Source organism: Ipomoea triloba, chromosome 1 (genome assembly GCF_003576645.1).
Source record: "Ipomoea triloba cultivar NCNSP0323 chromosome 1, ASM357664v1".
NCBI classification, from domain to species: Eukaryota; Viridiplantae; Streptophyta; class Magnoliopsida; order Solanales; family Convolvulaceae; genus Ipomoea; species Ipomoea triloba.
The window spans coordinates 15,624,964-15,640,957 of NC_044916.1; the positions used below are offsets into that span (position 1 = coordinate 15,624,964).

The 15,994-nt window shown below is 41.1% G+C and overlaps 2 protein-coding genes across 2 annotated transcripts; both read left to right on the plus strand.

Moving 5' to 3' along the window:
• The first annotated feature begins 1,950 nt into the window (after positions 1–1,950).
• Positions 1,951–4,274, plus strand: LOC116001448. The gene is made up of 4 exons (XM_031241351.1): positions 1,951–2,445; positions 2,591–3,487; positions 3,625–3,693; positions 3,762–4,274. Exons 1-4 carry the CDS (start codon positions 1,951–1,953, stop codon positions 4,272–4,274), a joined length of 1,974 nt encoding a protein of 657 aa, XP_031097211.1.
• Positions 4,275–4,408: 134 nt separating this feature from the next.
• Positions 4,409–5,707, plus strand: LOC116001533. Its single transcript, XM_031241446.1, has one exon. It carries the CDS (start codon positions 4,409–4,411, stop codon positions 5,705–5,707), a length of 1,299 nt encoding a protein of 432 aa, XP_031097306.1.
• Positions 5,708–15,994: the final 10,287 nt, after the last annotated feature.

Here is a 15,994-nt window from a genome sequence, read left to right on the forward strand (position 1 = left end):
GAATGTCCTCTCAATTTAGTTCCAGATCATAAATTTCCTAAAGAGTTAATTCCATTTTTTGTCCTAGATTTGTAGGTGAAAATCTACTTTTAGTCCTTTTTATCAGAATATCCTTATTTGATCATTGTATTATTGTAGCATGATCATTTTTGGTCCTCGGTCAATAAAATCATTGAAATGCGGTTAAATACAAAGACATTTCGATTTTTTATACAAAGTAGGCCGGCCCGTTATATTTTTATGTTTATTTATTTGAATATATATATAATTAAAGACCAAAATGTCCTTATATTTAACGAAATTTAAAATGTTTTGTTGATAGATGACCAAAAATGGTCATGCCACAATAATAGTAGGACCAAAAGTGAATGTTTTGAAAAAATAAATACATAAATTTTTTTTTAAAAAAAAGATCTAAAAATAGACTGCAACCTATTAATTTAGTACAAAAAAATGGGATTAACTCATTTCTTAAAGATATTATAACAAATAGTTATAGATAAATAAATAAATTTACATCAACAATAATTTTCTCTCTAGCCTTGTCTAGGGTTTTCTCTCCGTCCTAGGGTTTCCAGGCTTTCGGCTGTTTTCTTGATTTTCCTACGGTGACTAACCATTTGCTCAAGCGTCTGTTTGGTTGTTCGACGTCTCCCATGGCTGCTTCGTCGTCTCAGGATGCTGTTGTCGGCCTCACGGCCCGATGGGCGGACATGGCGATTGAAGAGGAGGATGTAGCTTTTGAACTAGTTGGCCTCGGCGACACGGTGACTGGTGATGGCGCACACGAGACCTAGCTGATAGTTGGTCATTTCCTAACTGCTCGGTTGGTAAAACTTGAGTATATGAGGCAGGTAATGGCTTCGGTTTGGAAGCCGGTGAAGGGAGTACAGATTACGGAACTCCAACCTAATCTGTTCATGTTTGTTTTTTTCCACGCCTCGGATATGCAGTATGTTCTAGATGAAGGTCCATGGTCGTTTGATAATTGCACATTGATCTGTAGGAAAGTCACAGATGGGGTTATGCCCGGGGATGTGCCGCTTGTTTCCGTTGATATGTGGGTGCAGGTCCATGACTTGCCCTTTGGCTATACGTCCGACACTATCCTCGAGCAAATAGGGAACTATCTTGGTTGCTTTGTGCGTGGCGATGATCGTTTTGCTAGAGCACCTTGGCTAGACTTCTATCGTATTCGCGTGGCCATGTCAGTGAACAAACCAATTAAGAGGCGCATGAAGTTACTTAAGAGAGAAAAGTCCTGGTGTTGGGTTTCGTTTCGGTACGAACGGTTGCATTGTTTCTGTTTCTTCTATGGTATGATGGCGCATACGCACCGATTCTGCTTGAAAGCCCGGGAGGCTACCATGCTGGTCGACCAATACCCTTTCGGAGCCGAACTGCGAGCGGGGGGGCGGCGTGGTCCTAGGGCTGTTGGCGACAGCTGGTTGGTGCCAGTTGGCGGTGCACCGCGTAGTTCGGATGGACTGGAAACCAGGGCTGCTGTTCACGATATTCCGGCTTCGGCCTTAGTTCCGGTAGTGGGGCAGGAGGCGGTGGAGGGTGTGGTTGCCGTGTCTAAACGGCGCCGTGAAGGATCGGGTAGTGGTGTGAGAAGGAGTGGTAGCAACGGGGGTGATGTTGTTATGTCTGATGTTCCAAAAAACTTGCGTGTGGCGGGCACTGGTTCCCAGGCCCACCCGTCATCATGAGTACGTTGAGTTGGAACTATCGTGGCTTGGGTAATCCACGTACAGTTCGCGAGGTGGTAGACCTAGTGTCTCGTAAGAAGCCGGAGTTTGTTTTTCTTATGGAAACTAAGGTGGGACGGAGTCATGCAGAGCGACTCCGTGTCAAGATTGGTTTTGAAGGTTTATTCTATGTTGGAAGAAAAATAATACGGCACGACTACTCAGTTTCTCGAAGAATCATGTAGATGTTGAGGTGTCGATGTCGGGTCTTGGTACTTGGCGGATGACTGGTTTTTATGGCTTTCTGGAGCGTGGCCGTAGATATGCATCGTGGGAACTGTTGAGATCTTTGGCTGACAAGTCTCCGCTCCCTTGGGTTGTTATGGGAGACTTTAACGACCTCCTATTTCAACACGAGAAGCGTGGGGGTAATCCGCATCCCCACAATCTCCTACGCGGTTTTGGGGAGGTTGTAGATGAGTGTGGTTTGTTTCAGCTTCCCATGCAAGGCTATCAGTTCACTTGGGAAAGGGGCAAAGGTACGCAGGAGTGGATGGAGGAGAGGCTTGATAAAGTTCTTGCTAGATCGGATTGGAGCTCCGCCCTACCTGGTGCACGGGTAACCAATCTCTTCACTCGTACTTCTGATCACTCGGCTCTCTTCTTGGGGGTCAGAGAGTATGAGCAGGTTCTTGGTGTTCACAGGAGCTTCAGGTTTGAGATGGCTTTGGTTCGTGATGAGGGCTGTAGGAAGGTGGTAGAGGATGCGTGGCAGGAGGGGAGGCACGCTGGTTTACTTGATTGTCTCCAACTTTGTGGTGACAGATTGCTCCGATGGGGGGGGGGGTGATCATTTTCATAAATTTGGTGACAAGATTAAGAAGTTACGGAACGAGTAGTTGCAGTACAAGGGCTTGGTTGATCCTGTGTCACTCGCGAATTTTCAGCGTATTGAGGCTGAGTTATGCCACCTGGCGGCACAGGAAGACACCTTTTGGAGACAGCGAGCAAAGCAACATTGGCTGTGCGGGGCAGATGCCAATACTAAATATTTCCACAGGTACGCTTCTGCTAGGAAAAAGAAAAATACTCTTACTCGTTTAAAGAATGGGGATGGTGTGTGGGTGGAGGATGTTGCTTTGAATTCTGTTGTGCTTGAATACTTTCGTGATATATTTGCATCAAATACTGCTACCTCTTGTGTGGATTCCTTTTTTGAGTCTGTTACTCCCCGTGTCACACAAGCCCACAATGTTTCCTTACTATTTCCTTTCAAGGAAGAAGAGGTCAAAGCTGCTCTGTTTTCTATGTTTCCGGATAAAGCCCCAGGACCTGATGGCATGAACCCGGGGTTTTACCAACAGTATTGGGATGTAGTCGGTAATGATGTCACTGCTTTTGTGCTGAAATTCCTGAATGGATGTTCTCTCCCTTTTGGCCTTAATGACACCAATGTTGTGCTTATTCCGAAGAAGAACTGCCCGGAGATGGTGTCTGATCTTCGCCCCATTGCTCTCTGCAATGTAGTTTACAAGATAATGGCCAAGATGATTGCAAACAGAATGAAACCGTTACTAGGAGAGGTAATTTCTGATTCACAGAGCGCTTTCATTCCTAATAGATTAATTACTGATAATATTATGATTGCGGCGGAGGTGGGCCACCTCCTCAATAGGAAACATGGTGGTATGGTAGGTTGGGGTGCTCTCAAGCTGGACATGGCTAAGGCATATGACCGGATGGAGTGGTCGTTTCTCCGCCGGATGCTTTTGGCTGTGGGTTTTGCGGAAGTTTGGGTGAATTTGATTATGCTGTGTGACTACAGTCTCTTACAATTTTTTGGTGAATGGAAAACCTGTTGGGCAAGTTACTCCCACTCGGGGTATTCGACAAGGAGATCCCCTTTCTCCGTATTTGTTCATTATCTGTGCAGAGGGACTCTCGTTACTGCTCCAACAGGCAGAGGCAAGGGGCTCTTTTCATGGTTGCCGGGTGGCTAGAGGTGCTCCGTCTATCTCACATTTATTTTTTGCAGATGATAGCTGTTTGTTTTTCAAAGCTAATATTCAGGAGGCAGGTGTTATTAAGCAGTGCCTTGTTGATTATGAAAACATGTCGGGCCAGGCAGTGAACTTTCACAAGTCTAGTGTGTGTTTCAGCAGGAACACAACTCCGGCAACGAGAGTAGAAGTTGCTTTAGCCCTTGGTGTTGTTCAGGCACCTAATTTTGGAAAATACTTGGGCCTGCCTTCCTTTATTGGGAGGGAAAAAAGGGCAGTATTCTCATATATTGAGGATAAAATCAAGCACAAGATTGGTTCGTGGAATAAGCGGCTTCTATCGCAAGCAGGAAAAGAGGTTCTATTGAAAAGTGTAGCTCAATCCATGCCTACATTCTCTATGAGTGTATTTCTACTTCCTGAGTCAGTTTGTTTATCCATTGAGAGGACCATGAACAGGTATTGGTGGGGGCCCGGGAATGATAGAGGCATACATTGGAAAGCCTGGGATCGATTATGTATCCCTAAAAAGTATGGTGGTTTGCGGTTTAAAGATCTGAGAGCTTTCAACCTGCTATGTTAGGCAAGCAGGCCTGGCGTTTTTTAACAAGACCAAATTCCTTGGTGGCAAGGATCTACAAAGCCAGGTACTTTCCCAAAACCTCTTTTATTGATGCTACCTTGGGTAGCTGCCCAAGTTTCTGTTGGAGGAGCATTATGGCAGCACATGAGCTAGTTTGTAGTGGGGTAAGAAGACGGATTGGGGATGGGAAGGCTACTCTGATATGGGGCCATCCGTGGTTCCCGAATGACCCTAATCCAATGGTTCAGACTATCATGCCCGAGGCACTAAATGGTGCTTTGGTCTCGGGGCTAATTGACCCTGCTACTGCTACATGGGATTTATCTATTTTACAGGATATCTTTATACCTGCCGATATTGAGCGCATCCTAAAGGTTCCAATTACTCCCTATTATGATTACTCTTGGTTCTGGTTTGGGGACCCCGGTGGCTGTTATACAGTCAAGGATGGTTATAGGCGCATTATTGGTAACTTCGAGCCTCAACCTGGGACTTTTGAAAAATGGCTACATCTGTGGAAAATCAAGTGCCCGGCAAAGTGGAGAATTTTTTTGTGGAGAGCTCTATCTAATGTTCTCCCTACTACCACCAATTTGATTTTAAAGAGGGTTGAGATAGACCCAACATGTCCAATGTGTGGCAACTTACATGAAGATATTATGCACTCTCTACTTTTGTGTGATTTCTCAAAGAGTGTTTGGCATGAATCTACTTTGCATGTACCTAACATGATTGGAAGTGATTTTGGGGAATGGTTCGGGAATGTGTTATCTATGCTCACGGCTGATCAATTGTTTCTTGCTGTAGCCGTACTATATCATATTTGGAGGACAAGGAACCGTGCCGTTTGGGAAGGCTGCTTACCACGTCCGATTTCGGTATGGCGGGCGGCGCATTCGGCTGCAGCAGCCTGGCGATCCACTCACGCACAAGTGGATCACCGCCAGCCGCAGTCACCAACTCTGACGGTACACGACGACGCAGTGCTGCGATGCTATTTCGATGCCGGTTTCCAAGCTCATTCCGCAAAGGCTACGGTTGGGGCAGTGTTGCTGACGCATGGAGGGGAGTTCGTTGCTGCTTTCAACGGTCAACTACCCTATTGCTTATCTCCCCTCATGGCCGAGACCCTAGCTTGCAAGGAAGTCCTCTCGTGGCTCAGAGGGCGCGGGTTGTCTGCAGTACACATCTACACCGATTGTTCCACTCTAAAGAAGTTGTTAACTTCAGCTCAGACTAGTCTATTCTCTTATGTTGGTTTTGCTATCGATGCCACTAGGGCAATTTTGTCTACTTTCCATATTTGCTCTTTTAATTTAGTTCCTAGATCAAATAATCGGGGGGCTCACTCTTTGGCTGCGTTGGCTTACACCCAGGTTTCTTCATTGTATTGGGATACTATCCCGCCTGACTCTATTTCTGATTTGATTTAATCAATGTCGTTGAGTTTGGTTTTCAAAAAAAATAAATTTACATCAGCCCGAAGCTCAATCCTACAATTGGGTTTCTCCTTATTTCCACCGGTATTTCATTTTTATTTTTAGTAATTCTAGTTGTCTTTAATTGCTAAAATTTCTCGCAATTATGTTTTAAAAAGTGCAAAATATTTTAACTATAGTGTGAATTAATATTAATTAAGTAATTAATTAATTACATTTTTACGTGCCTACCTTATTGGTGGATCGAGACTTTGTCGCCTTGTGACCACAATAAGGATAGTCGAATGTTGTGCTCCTCTATTTGAAGTACAATACGAAAAATTCTCAAAAATATCGCGTGAATCCTTAAGAAACTCCTGTAAATTATCATAAATTTCGTGTTCTGAAAACTCAATGTGGCAGGGATATAATCTCTCCACAACGCAGAGTACTCCTAAAGCCTCTTAGGTAGACATAGCAAAACAACTATCTAAAATAATTTTTAAATTTGTTTTTGTATAATACTACCTAAAAAGCATTTATCTCGAAGTAAAAAAGGAAAAAAAGAAAACAAAGTATAGCACAACTAATTGCTCTGATCCTAGCTCTGATGTGACTCACCAAGAACAAATGAGTTTAGTAGTACGATGTGTTAATCTATACTATTAATACAAAACAAAATCCTCCATTTTAATTTCCCGCCCAACGCACTACTATACTATTAAGGTTTGCATAATATTGTAAAATATGGTAATATAATTTCTATTCGTACTACAATTGTACATTAAAATATGGTAATACGATTTCTAATACAGTATATTTTTTCCTACTTTCCTATTTGTTGGTCGCAAAAGGGTGGAAAAAGTCTAGCTGGGGGAGGGGTGAATAGATTTTTTAACAATTCAAAAATATTATAACACTTTAACAAAAATGATTCAAGTGAATAAATTCAACTTGAATTGCGCAGATTCGTCTTTCGTACACAAGTGAATAACCTCGTTATTTTCATTCTTCTTTCGTATATTCATTCCTCTTTCGTACAAACACACATTTGGATCCTACTAGGATCACACCCTTCGGGGTAAGTATAGGAGGACCAAAAACATTTCTTTTATTAAGGGAGGTAAGTTTTGCCTCAATTCCCTTTTTCAATTTTGGCCAATCAGAGCGCTTCCAGCACTATAGATTTTGGTTCTGGATTCAGATTATCATAAGAAATATTAAGGGCAATTACATAGGCAAAATGGTCGTCGACGACTGTTATATTTCTATTATAATCTATGTTGCAAAAATCCCCACTTAGGCGCTACTAGACCAGAGCGAATTGCTCCCTAGGCGTTCGCCTAGCGTCTAACTCGGCCGACTGGGCCAAGTTTGGCCGAGTTAACTCACCCAACTCGGCAGAGTTAGCCGAGTTAACTCGAGCGAGTCAACCCTGTTAATTGTATTATTATATTTATATATATTTAAATTTATTTATTTATATAAGTAAGAGAAGTAAGATATATATATATATATATATATATATATATATATATATATATATATATATTTTATATATGGCATACACCCACGCACATGAATTAATTTTTTGTCTTTATAGGTCACCGCCTAGACCGCTTAGGCACTAGGCGCTAGTCTACTGCCCGACTAGCGCCTAGCGCCTACTGCAACCATGATTATAATATACGACTATTTCCACAAATTTTATGGCAGTTTCTATATTTACATCAATAAGTCTTTATCATTTATAAATATATTTTGATAAAGACGTTCCACATCCCCAGTACTAATTTTAGTTAAATCACGTGCATTTTTACTGGGTTCTCTATTTTTAGGACGACCATCTTCTGGATGGATAATAATTGCCTTATGGAGTGCCTATGATTGTTTATTGTTTTTTTTCTTCCACGGATTTAGATCTTTTGCATCAATTGGCCTTCCTCGCTTTTGGCGATGGGGAGTAATACTTGGTCCTTTGGGGACAGTTACTCTCGACGGAGCATTTTCTACAGGGATATGGACCACTCCTTTATAATCAGTGAATGCATCTGGCAAGTTTGTTGCTAATTTTTGCAAGTTTATTATTTTCTGAACTTCTAGTTTAGTCTGACTAGTATGTAGATCAAGGTATTGAAGATCTTTCACTTCCCATGACATTTCTCGACATTTTTTTAAATATGGATTTGTCCCCTTATCACCCCCTAATGCCGGGAAATGATTCTCATAAAAAATGTAGTCAGCAAATCGTGCAGTAAACTGATCAGCTGTCATGGGCTTGAGGTATTCAATAAACACCTAACCGACATTGTGAGCCCATCTGATAAGCACCAAGAATGGTACTTAAAAAGGGTCTAAAATGGAATAGAAGTGTAACGTTTTGCCATCCAATCATAACAATCTCGTGCATTTTAGCTCAGATGTGATTAAAATCTTCTAACATCAATCCTAGGAAAAGTTTTTAAGTATTTTACAGGTTGAAGAGGGATTTGAAGCTAAAACAGAGCAAAAGACAAACGAAGCCGCAAAGCAGCATCTTCCCACGCAGCCTAACACGCGTGTGGAGGGGCGTGGAATCTTTCCAAAAACCATCCATGCCCACCACCACGCGTGGTGGCATGCGTGGTCGGGCCAAGGGCCATTTCGGGAAATTTGTTCCCTTTTGTCACCTATATATATCCCTTTTGCCCTAAACCTAGAGAGCTTCTTTTTAGAATAGTTTAGATCTGAAATTGTAGAGGGTTTTCTCCCCTCTTGGGGGAAAATTCCTTTTCTTCTAGGTTAGATTAGATCCAAGGGCAATGAAGAAGATTGGAATTTCAAGAACAAAGTGTAGAAGAACCCCTTTTTGATGGTGGTAACTATCCTCTCCAAATCTTAATCTAATATTTGTTTCTTTGAGATTTCATTTCTTTTTCTTGTTTCTTTAGCATGTTAGAGTAGATTAGATAGGGGATTGGTGGCCCCAAAGCTAAACTATGTAGATGTTTGATATAATTTCTAGTTGAATTGTGAGTTTCTTGATTGTTGGATAATGAACTTGTGTGGATGATGTTCTTTAAGCTTTGTGCCTAAGTGTGGCCACATTAGGTAGCAAACCCTTAGGAAGTGAGTGTGTGCGTGATAGCGGCCACTCACGAGTCTAACTCACCCACATCTCCGCCCTTAGTTTGAAAGGACGAGGTTCGAGAGGAGTGGTAGACAAGGTGCTCGATGAAATGCCCAACCGAATGAGGATGTGGGAGTCCAAAGTGTGACGTCACTTGGTAAAGTGCCACGAACTCCCTAGTCTATTGCACGTCATTAGCTCGCAAGTCGTACAACGATAAACCACATAGATAAGCCTAAAGCCCCAATCCCCGCCTTTCCCTTTTGTATTTTCTATCTCAATCTTACCTTCAAACCATTCACACAACCCTCCATGAACAAAACATCTCCCTATGATTCTTGCAACTCTTACCTTTCAACCTCATAAATGCCAACACACATTCATTCCAATTTGTCATCCTTGAGAGACACAACACTCGGGGAGTCTTGACTCTTCGTTTTAACACTTATCCACCTCACCGCAAAATACTTCCTTCAAAATGGCGCCGTTGCCGGGGATGGCAAACGGTTTTTGAATTGTGTTGACATTTTTGAAGTAGATTTTTAAGAGTTCTTGTATTTCATTCTTTTTGTTTGTTTTATTTTCTTAATTTTGTTACTTGATTAGAGAAGTGAGCTTATTTATCTTGAACATATTATTGCTCACTTGCAACTACTTCTAGTTGCAAAGAAATTGTTGTTTGATAAGCTTTGTACAGGAAATATTCTTCATCAAATCAATTGAAGCTTACAAACGTGTGCTCAAATGAATCCTCATGGTTACCCACATCATGGCGGACCATCTTTTAGAAATCCTCTATCACAACCATATCCCTATTACCCCCATTCCACTTATACTTACCCTCCACCAACATATCATTACCCACCTCCAAATCCTTACCCACTTCCACACCACCATTTACCATTTCCCTATCCTTATCCATTTCATTCATACAATCATCACCCACACCGATATGAAACACCACCTCCACTTTTCCAAGAAAATTACCCTTCACAATCACCCAATTTTCAAGAAATTGACTCGTTGAACTCTAAAGAAATATCCCAAAATATTGAGAGTAAGCTTGTGCAAATGATGAAACAAATCGATCCAAGCTATACTCACGAGCCAAATTCATTCCCCAATTCCCACCCAAACACCTATTACTCACCTTCATCCCAAGTTTATCAAGAAAACAATACTAAGCCTTTCTTTGAAACACCACTTTCTAATCCATTTCCTACCCATATCAATCCTTATGATTATATCCCATCGGCCAAAGACGAAATTGAAATTCTTAAAGAGAAAATAGATGAATTTACGAGGATGGCCAAGGAGGACATGACTAATTTAAAAGCCGAGATCAAGAGCGAATTGAAAGACTATCTTGCTACCCTCGGGGAGGAGGGACTTCCATTAGAAGAGGTCGAAACAAAGATGCTAGCTATGATGGAGGAGCTCATGAAAGTTAATGAGGCACGTGCTAACTCCACCATCGTAGGAAATACCCCGACTTCGGAAGCCCATTCAAGGATTGTACAAGAACAACTAAGTGATAGAAGGAAGGTGGATGTTGAAAAGAAAGAGGAATGTTATGCCCCGGTTCTTGAAAAAGTCCCAATTTTTGAATTGGAAGATCCAGAAGGGGCAGAGATAGACAGTGAAGATGAAGATATCGAAGTAGTGTGGGAAGACGAAGAGCAAACATGTGGTAAAATTCTTAATCATGCTTGCATTAATATTCTTGAAAATCCTTATGCTCTTATTGAAAACACTCTTGACATTTGCATGGACGACTCCCCTTGCGTTAATATTTCCATTACATGTGATTATGATTGCTTTAAATTTCGGGAGGATGACTCCGTAGAAAATTGTGATATATCAATACATGATTATAAGGATTTTCTTTTGTTTAAAGATGAATATGATTGTTTTGAATTCTTAGAAGAAGAATCCTTTGACTTTGATGGCATAGAGTTAATGAGTGAAGCGAATGATGCTTCATTTTACTCGTGTGACAGTGGGAGTAATCTTTGGGAAGATGAGAGGAAGGTATGGGAGGAAGAGATGGTAGAAAATGATGAGATTTTCACGTTTGATCTTACAGAGAGAGGTGAGGGGGATAATCTTGTTAAAACCGAAATTGAGAAAGGGAGTGAAGAGATATGGTATGAAGCAAGTAATATAAATGATAATATCTTTAGAAAAGAAAGAGAGGATGAAGAAAAGGAAGTGAACACCGTCCTAGAAGAATTAAGGGGGGTGTTTGAGTCTAAAATTCTTTCATTAATGCATAATTTTCTTCCTTTATTTTTGTGGGAATTCAAGGATGTTACCCATCTTGGGACATACCTTGAAGCTAAAGTTCACGGGATGCTTGGTAAGGTCCCAAAATCAGTGTGCCTTGAAGGATAGGAAACACTACGTCTGGCCAGGAGACGTTAAACCATGGCGCACTTGGGAGGCAGTCCCAATGTTATCTTACATTTCTTTAAGTTTTCTGATTATCTATAATATACTCTTCTTTATCATTATTTTAATAATGTTTCTATAACCTCGGTTAAGCTAACAAGTACAGATCATCAACCCGAGACTCATAAATTGCCCACAATCGATCGACAAGCATCATCATTAGCAAAGGAAGGAAGGAAAATCGAGGTAAAATCCTACATATCACGCCTTCCACGCTTACTACCACGCGTGTAAGCAGGCGTGGAACATTTCCAATAAGCTGCCACGCCACTCACACGCGTGTGAGCAGGCATGGAAATGAACCAGTGAGCTCCCACGCCCACCACCACGCGTGGTGACGTGCGTGGACGGGCACCAGATTTTTCGCGGAATTTTCGCGCGAAGTAGTTTAAAATCCTTCCCTACCCCATTTCTTCACCACCACGAGCTAAAGTCACTCTCAAGGTGAAAACACACAACTCTAGAACATTTCCATCCAAGTTTCTCAACTTCTCTTGATCTTCCTAAGTCATTTCTAAGGTAAGAACATATCATCTCTTGCTATTACTTGTTTATATAAAGAACTTACTCTCCTTAAAGCATATATCCATGGGTTTTTCTTGTTTATGATTTTTCTTGAGATATATTGCTATAATGCTATGAAATGACTTATTAGACTTGTAATAGGCCTACATTGCTTCTATATGCTAGAAATTCCATGCTTTACCATATCTTTGTGGCTAGATCTTGAAATTCTATGATTTGGGAATTTTCTTGTCATGATGAGATCCATGATGATATAGTGAGCATGGTGGGCAAAGTTTGCAACTTTCCTACTCATTAGGTACCACATTGTTATATCCAACTTGTTATTTGGTCAAAATTTGAAGTTTTATGTTTTCTCCATTTTTCAACCTCAAGCTAGTCTTGAGGAAGAAGATGAAGTTGACCATTTGTTGACTTTTTGAGTATGGATTGCATATGGAGTAGAATGAGCTAATCATTGTATGTATGTGGTAGAATTGTTGATATAATGTCAAGATTATGTTGCATGCAATGAGATTATATGATCCTTTCTTTGAAAAGTGCATTATTGTTAACATTCATATTTAAAATGGAAAATGTTTTTCCTTGTATGGTGTTTCGCTTGTCTATGATTATAGCAAAAATGTCTTCTCTAAATGAACTTGCACAACAAATAGTTCGGAGACTCCAAAAAGGAAAAACACCGGAGGAAGAGAACAACGCGAGGAACACAAGGGCTACCTACATTGAAGTGCCTACAGGAAACAAAATCCTGTTGATGACACCGACTATGTTAGGCCGATACAGACAGCTGCTTAACTTCCCGATTGTGCAGTGGAAGTACATTGACTTAACAGTTCTGGAAGATTTTGAGTGTAAATATGGACTAGAAAGGTTAATCCATGAACCTTATTGGAATAATCTATTGAGCTGGAGGCAAGATACCTTCATTCCCTTGGTCCATGAGTTCATTGCAAGTTTTCATGTTCAAGGAGTGACCAGAGACCTCTACAGCCCAACGATCAAATTTCGGCTTTTCAACCAAAACTATCATATTTCGGCTAATCGCTTGGGCGCTCTTTTAGGATTTTATGAGGAAGATGACCAGTCAAAGCACTGGTATCGAAGGTTAAAACACGATTTTGGAGATAGAGACACCCCGAGGAAATATTGGTCGATGATCGCAAGGCCGGGCATTGATTGGGTTGGGTCAAGAGTGAGAGTCTCTCATATTGTAAGGGAGGACTTAAGAGTCTTGTGAAAGGTGATCGCACATTCTTGGGAAGGTAGGCCGGAGACTTATGATCGAGTCTCCAAGACAGAGCTATTCATGTTATGGAGTATGGACACAGGCAACTCGGTGAACATGAGCTTAATCTGCAAGAACTTGCTCGTTGCGCAGCAGCAAGAGTCAACTAGGGCGATCTTTATAGGCCCGTTGGTGACAAGACTGTGTGTCTCTCTAGGTCACCAAATGAAGATACATTGGTTCGAACATAGGTTGCAAGGAGCACACATTGTTCCTTTATCTCCCGAGGACGTTGCGAAGCTTAACTTGAGATATTTGGCGCGAACAAGGGAAGACAATGAGATGGCGAGAGATCATTCTGACACGCCAATGACATCTCCAGAATTTACACCCTCGTCCTCCATCTTCAAATGAGATGTATTCACCTGTGGACTCGTCAATGCATTCTCCACCACCCCGTGAGCCTAGACCATCCATACCCCCACCACAAGCCGAGGAGCAGACTTCCAACCATGCAAGCTTCAACATTCCGAGTTGGTTTACCCCAGTTACAGATTGGAGATCCCTCGAGAACTTCCAGTATCAACTGCACTTGGAGCAGATGCAGAAATTGGAAGAGATTGCAAGAGAAATCAAAGACATCAAGAGAATGTGAAGAAAGGAGGGCACTTGAGAAAAAGAGAAAAATGATGATGAATTGTATTTGATAATTCCAAAACTATGATTGTGGACAATCCTTTTGTTTTTGTTTTTGTTTATATTTTTGGTTATATTCCTGTTTATGTTTTGTTTTGCACGTTTTGTCTAGCCAAAGACGTTAAATGTGGCGCTCGTGGGAGGCAACCCACGAATAAGGAGAAGAAGATACCACTCCACCACCATCCAAAAAAACCAATTTTGAAAGGTATAATCTCAATTCTTCATTTATTTCTTTACCTTTACTCTAACCAAGTTTTGAAGGGCAAGTATAGATTGCACAAATTTTAATAGGGATGCACCTTGTGAGTATTTCTTTTATCCCTTTTAGATGCCCTGTTTGATTTTGACTGTTATATTTCCATGTATCACATATGAAGAGTTGCATGATCTTGTTATGTCGGATGTGATCTTATTACTATTAGAATTGTTTTAGCCGAGTTCGCACTTTTAAGTGTGGAAAAGGGGCGTTTGTAGAACCCTTTGAACCATATATCCTATTTCCTCCGTTTCTTATGGAAACATCAAGGACGATGTTTACTTTTAAGTGTGGAAAGGATGTATGCTTCTTGAAAAAGTTGATTGATTGAATGATAAGGTATAGGAACTAGAGGGTGTGTTATTGCCAATACTATCTAGGAAGACTCCTAACCTTGTGCCAAATACGAATGTTTTAAATATGCTTTGGAAGTTACACTTTGCACCAATTTGCACAATTTGACCCAAAATTGAAAATATTTATGTGTGCTTGCATGTTCTTCACCTTATATTTTGTTTGGACCTCAGTCAAAGATCTCTCGAAGTGGGAGTGTAAACCTCTTGAGTTTTAGAAAGATAAAAAATTGCGAGGCCCGGAAATTGAATTAATCTTAGCAGGACATGGGGCAAAAGGAGAGCCTTAAAGTGAGCTTTGAGTGAAAAATCCCTACTCCCTAGAAAAAGGAGTGAAGGGTTGATATGGTGAAAAGTAAAAAGGCTTCGATATGGCCACTCCCTGAAGGGCCTTTGGCGTTCTGGTTGGAAATTGACTAGGGGGTGCACATCGTTCCCACTAGTCGGATCGGCTGGAGGCCCCTAGAAAATACAAGGTGAAAATATTTTTGTCATTTGCATGCTTGAAAGGTGTGAACAAAATTTTTATGTTATAGCCGTCTTTTGAGACCTCACTTCCTTATCATATTTCTTACGTTTGGTTGGCATGAGTTTAGCGGTCTTGGTAGATAGTGTAGGGGATTTCACCCGCTCAACTCCGAACACCCACACATCACTTGATCAATTAACAATGAGGAAAAGAACTATTCTTGGTGCTTATATGATTAGAGTTTAGAAAAGTATGCTTGCTTGAGGACAAACAAGGTCTAAGTGTGGAAACTTTGATAAGCACCAAGAATGGTACTTAAAAAGGGTCTAAAATGGAATAGAAGTGTAACGTTTTGCCATCCGATCATAACAATCTCGTGCGTTTTAGCTCAGATGTGATTAAAATCTTCTAACATCAATCCTAGGAAAATTTTTAAAGTATTTTACAGGTTGAAGAGGGAATTGAAGCTAAAACAGAGCAAAAAAACAAACGAAGCCGCAAAGCAGCATCTTCCCACGCAGCCCAACACGCGTGTGGAGGGGCTTGGAATCTTTCCAGAAACCATCCACGCCCACCACCACGCGTGGTGGCATGCGTGGTCGGGCCAAGGGCCATTTCGGGAAATTTGTTCCCTTTTGTCACCTATATATATCCCTTTTGCCCTAAACCTAGAGAGCTTCTTTTTAGAATAGTTTAGATCTGAAATTGTAGAGGGTTTTATCCACTCTTGGGAGAAAATTCATTTTCTTCTAGGTTAGATTAGATCCAAGGGCAAGGAAGAAGATTGGAATTTCAAGAACAAAGTGTAGAAGAACCCCTTTTTGAGGGTGGTAACTATTCTCTCCAAATCGTAATCTAATATTTGTTTCTTTGAGATTTCATTTCTTTTTCTTGTTTCTTTATCATGTTAGAGTAGATTAGATAGGAGATTCGTGGCCCCAAAGCTGAACTATGTGGATGTTTGATATAATTTCTAGTTGAATTGTGAGTTTCTTGATTGTTAGATAATGAACTTGTGTGGATGATGTTCTTTAAGCTTTGTGCCTAAGTGTGGCCACATTAGGTAGCAAACCCTTAGGAAGTGAGTGTGTGCGCGATAACGGCCACTCACGAGTCTAAGTCACCCACATCTCCGCCCTTAGTTCGAAAGGACGAGGTCCGAGAGGAGTGGTAGATAAGGTGCTTGATGAAATACCCCAACCGAATGAGGAT